Source organism: Cnephaeus nilssonii (genome assembly GCF_951640355.1).
Source record: "Cnephaeus nilssonii genome assembly, chromosome: 10".
Classification (NCBI taxonomy): domain Eukaryota; kingdom Metazoa; phylum Chordata; class Mammalia; order Chiroptera; family Vespertilionidae; genus Cnephaeus; species Cnephaeus nilssonii.
Genome location: NC_137081.1, coordinates 33,610,007 through 33,614,382, shown reverse-complemented (window position 1 = coordinate 33,614,382; position 4,376 = coordinate 33,610,007). Strand labels below are relative to the sequence as shown.

Genomic DNA, 4,376 nt, shown 5'->3' with positions numbered 1-4,376 from the left:
TTAAGAATGTCATGAAAAATGAGAAGGGATCGCTCACGGGAGGGCCCGGCTCGGGCGGGATGGGGGGACCGGCAGCCTTCCCGCCCCGGCGGGAGTGCAGGAGTGGGGGCGCAAGGAGCAACCCCCAGGGTTCCTCCAGGCGGACAGAGGCTGTCAGCTGCCGGGCAGCGCCCCAGGGGCAGATCTGAAGCAGCAGGACCATGCCCCCAGCGCCAGGAACCTCGCCGGGACCCCTAGAGCAGCAGCAGCACCCAGAGCTAGCGTGAGCCGAGAGCAGGTTTGTTCCAAGGCAGCTATAAAAGAAAACGCCCTCGGCTTAGCCGTGGCGGGCCCTAGTCCCGGAAGCTGCCCTTGAGGGCGGCCTTGACCGGACTGCCAGGCCGCGGGATTCGAGCCTTGGGGGTGCCAACCGCCCCTTTCAAGTTTGCGCTGAGCGACAGGCTCAGGCTCTCGGGCCCAGGCACTCCGCTGGTGGTGCCTGCAGACCGCTGGCTGCCTGCCTTGGTGGAAGGGGCGGGGCCACACCTTCCCACGCCCCTCCTGGCGCAGCCAATGGGCGGCGGCGCTAGGCCCCACGTGACGCGAGCCCGGCTGGGCAGCAGGCAAAATGTGAATGAGAAAGAGGAGCGCGATTTAAAGGTGCTGGCGGCGCCGGAGGAAGACAAGTGCGCCAGCTTCGCGCGGTAGGCAACGGACAGCGGGACCGACGGACGGGCCCACCGACGGCTGTGAGCCGGGGCACAGGGCTGCGGTCGCGACGCGCGCGGGCTTCGACGGGCAAGCGGCGGCTGTGGCTCCAGCGAGCCCGCGGGGCCCGGGCGCTCTCTTCGCTCCGGGGCTCACGACCTCACCCCGCGTACCACCCGTAACCGCTGGGCATGCAGCGGGTCCAGGACTGAGGGGCAGCGGCGTCTGCTCTCCGGATACTGCTCCCGCTGCCCGACTGTGCTCCAGGTGCCCGGCGGGCTTCCTGGCGGCGGCGCGGCGCAGGGACTTTTCGCCTCTCGCTGGTCTCTCCCGAGCGCGTCTATGAGCGCAACGTTCCCGCCGTCGCTGATGATGATGCAGCGCCCGCTGGGGAGTAGTACCGCCTTCAGCATAGACTCGCTGATCGGCAGCCCGCCGCAGCCCAGCCCCGGCCATTTCGTCTACACCGGCTACCCCATGTTCATGCCCTACCGGCCGGTGGTGCTGCCGCCGCCGCCGCCGCCGCCGCCCGCGCTACCCCAGGCCGCGCTGCAGCCTGCGCTGCCTCCCGCGCACCCTCACCACCAGATCCCCAGCCTGCCCACCGGCTTCTGCTCCAGCTTGGCGCAGGGCATGGCGCTCACCTCCACGCTCATGGCCACGCTGCCTGGTGGCTTCTCCGCATCTCCCCAGCACCAGGAGGCGGCGGCCGCCCGCAAGTTCGCTCCGCAGCCTCTGCCGGGCAGCGGCAACTTCGATAAGGCAGAGGCGCTGCAGGCCGACGCTGAGGACGGCAAAGGCTTCCTGGCCAAGGAGGGCTCACTGCTCGCCTTCTCTGCGGCCGAGGCGGTGCAGGCGTCTCTTGGTAAGTCGGCGGCGCGCGCGACACGGGCGCGGGGGCGGGAGGAGGCGGGGGCGAGCCCGCTCCGGCTTCCCGCCGGGGCCGGAGGGTCGAGGCCGAGCCCCCGCCCTAGCTACCCCCAGCCAAGAGCGGGAAGACGCGGCCCGGCGGAGCCGCGGGGACTCGGGGGCGGGGAAGGGAGGCATTTTAGAGCCACGCGACAAGCATGGTCTCCGGATTGGGGGGTTGGTGGCAGTTAGCTCCCCCGGGCCAGCTGCTGTACAGGGCGGCATATCTGTCTGGCGCTGAGTTTGACGAAGTCTCGCCCCCCACTCCGCCCCTGCGTGAGTCCCGGGTAGGTTTCAGCCTTAAGGGGAGTCGGCTTGGCTCCGAGTCTCAACAGTGCTTGTGCCTAGGGGCGCCCAAACCTACTGAACCCTTTCTCCGGGCTTGCTGTTTGCCTCGGACAATTGGATTCCTGGGAGGCTCTGCAGCTGCCTGTGTGTATTGGGGTGTCTGGTGGGGACTCTCCTTGGGCTACCAAACTTCCCTTTGACTAGCATTATGTCTCCCCAAAAATGCATGGCGTGGGATCTACGCCTCCCTAAGGGCCCACCCTGGCTTCGACGAAATTGAAGTTCACAAAATTTTCCCTGGGGTGGTGGGATCCTGAACTTCCCCCTCACCCAGCCCCCACCGCGGGGGACAAAGAGGAAGCTCTCTTGGGCCTCACTCTCCCTGTTACTCGGGCCTGAAGCTGCCAGAGGCCGGGACGGTGCGGAGGAGGCAAGCCGGCCTTGAGTCCCTTGCTTGTGCGGTCCCCGCCTCTCTTTTGAGCTTTCTCACGCGCCCCCCGCCCCCCACTCCCCCGGCAAAGGCCAGGAAATCACAATGTGTGACTGTCCTAGAAAGGCCATTCGCTAAGGGGGGAAATGCCCGAGTGACGGTGGGAAGGGGAAAGGAGGGCCGGTTGTGCGACATGTAATAAAACCCCGTTTGGTTTTGCTTTCAGCCGGGGCTGTCCGAGGGCAAGGGAAAGACGAGTCAAAGGTGGAAGACGACCCGAAGGGCAAGGAGGAGAGTTTCTCGCTGGAGAGCGATCTGGACTACAGCTCGGATGACAATCTGCCCGGCCAGGCGGCTCACAAGGAGGAAGACCCCAGCCACGCGCTGGAGGAGCCCCCGCCCAGCGGCGGCGCCTCGGGCAGCACCACGTCCACGGGCAAGAACCGGCGGCGGCGGACTGCCTTCACCAGCGAGCAGCTGCTGGAGCTGGAGAAGGAGTTCCACTGCAAAAAGTACCTGTCGCTGACCGAGCGCTCGCAGATCGCCCACGCCCTCAAGCTCAGCGAGGTGCAGGTGAAGATCTGGTTCCAGAACCGCAGGGCTAAGTGGAAACGCGTGAAGGCCGGCAATGCCAACTCCAAGACAGGGGAGCCCTCCCGGAACCCCAAGATCGTGGTCCCCATCCCCGTCCACGTCAGCAGGTTCGCGATTAGAAGTCAGCATCAGCAGCTGGAGCAGGCCCGGCCCTGAGGTCCCAGGGAGCGCCAGGGCCTGGCCTCGGCGGGAGCACCCCCGGGCGCAGCGCTGGAGGGAACCCAGGGCGGCCTGTGCCTCGTTGAGAGCACCCCATCCGTGGACACATCCCGAGTAAAGTGAGAGTCTCTTCATTACACAGGCTGCAAAGACTGCTTCCGAAGGGGCGACAGCTACTGCTGAAGACACACTAAATATTTATTATTACTACCCTGCTTTGTACATAGATATCTATATGGACTGGATCTCAGCTGCAGTATTTTGAAAGTTCTATAGGACCAAAGCACCCAGTCATATTCTCCACTCACATTCCAGAAGAAAACAAACCCTCTGCTGTAACCCGCCACCCACAGCAGCCACCTACCTACCTGTCCATACTTTTCCAAAGGTAAACATGACATGCAAGAGCACACGCTGGGGTTGACACTTATTTTTGTTTCTGTTCTGGCTTTTTTTCGTTGCCCGAGAAGCAGGCGTTTGGGGGCAGTCTGGGAATTCGCTTTGCTTTGGTTTTGCCTGGCTTTCTTTCCCCGGGGTCGCCTATCCTACCTGAGCCATGTCTGAAGCACGTCTCCGTTGTGTTTAATTTATTTCAATGTAGCTTATTTTCTTATAAGTTATGACATTTAAACAATCTCCGTCTTGTGAATAAAAAAAAAGGAAAGAGAGAGAGGCAGGGGGGAAAGGGCCGATGCCTGGGTCTCATGCGTGTGTCCAGATTTGACTGGGGTGGGGGGTAGGCACCCACAGCGTGTGGCTGGCAGCTGGCCTGGGACCAGGACGGACAAACGTCCCCTGGCCAGTTCTGACTGGCTGGAAGTGAGCCACACGGTGCCTTACCGGGTTTTCAGTTGGAGCAAGCGCTCCAACTGGGCGATAAATTCAAGAAACCAAAAATTTCACTTTAGAAATCTAACACCCGCCTGTTTGCACAGCCTATTCAATACCTAGGAGGCTGGCAGACTTGGGCCAGAGGAGGGAGAGCGAGTGACTGGGGGTACTGGGGGCTTTGCACAAACCCCTGGTGTTCTAAGTCGATTATATCCAGGGAGGAAACGGGTTTCCTGGCAAAGATCCCCGACCCGAAAAGAAGCGGTGTTCGTTCGCCCGACAGGGCCGAGCGCCCATAAATCAGGCTCGGGCGTTATCTACCAGCCGGAGCAGAAACCCTACCCGCCACGCTGGTCTTACCCGCAGCGCTCTGCTCGCTGGAGGAGGCGGAGGCGGGCTTCGAGCGCCCGCGGGCCCGGCACCTCCCTCTCCGGGCGGGGTCCGAGGGGGCGGGACCCGACCACCGCCCCACCCCGAG

At 63.4% G+C, this 4,376-nt stretch overlaps 1 protein-coding gene across 2 annotated transcripts; it reads left to right on the top strand.

The window, feature by feature from the left end:
* Nucleotides 1-1,020: 1,020 nt before the first annotated feature.
* On the top strand, nucleotides 1,021-3,427 carry GBX2 (gastrulation brain homeobox 2; the record flags this gene model as incomplete). Of its 2 annotated transcripts, none has more annotated exons than XM_079783071.1 (2): nucleotides 1,021-1,552; nucleotides 2,541-3,427. In XM_079783071.1, exons 1-2 carry the CDS (start codon nucleotides 1,030-1,032, stop codon nucleotides 3,062-3,064), a joined length of 1,047 nt encoding a protein of 348 aa, XP_079639197.1. In that variant the 5' UTR covers nucleotides 1,021-1,029. The 2 variants fall into 2 exon arrangements, with proteins under 2 accessions (XP_079639197.1, XP_079639198.1); XM_079783072.1 differs by having other exon boundaries at nucleotides 1,021-1,586; nucleotides 2,541-2,649.
* Nucleotides 3,428-4,376: the final 949 nt, after the last annotated feature.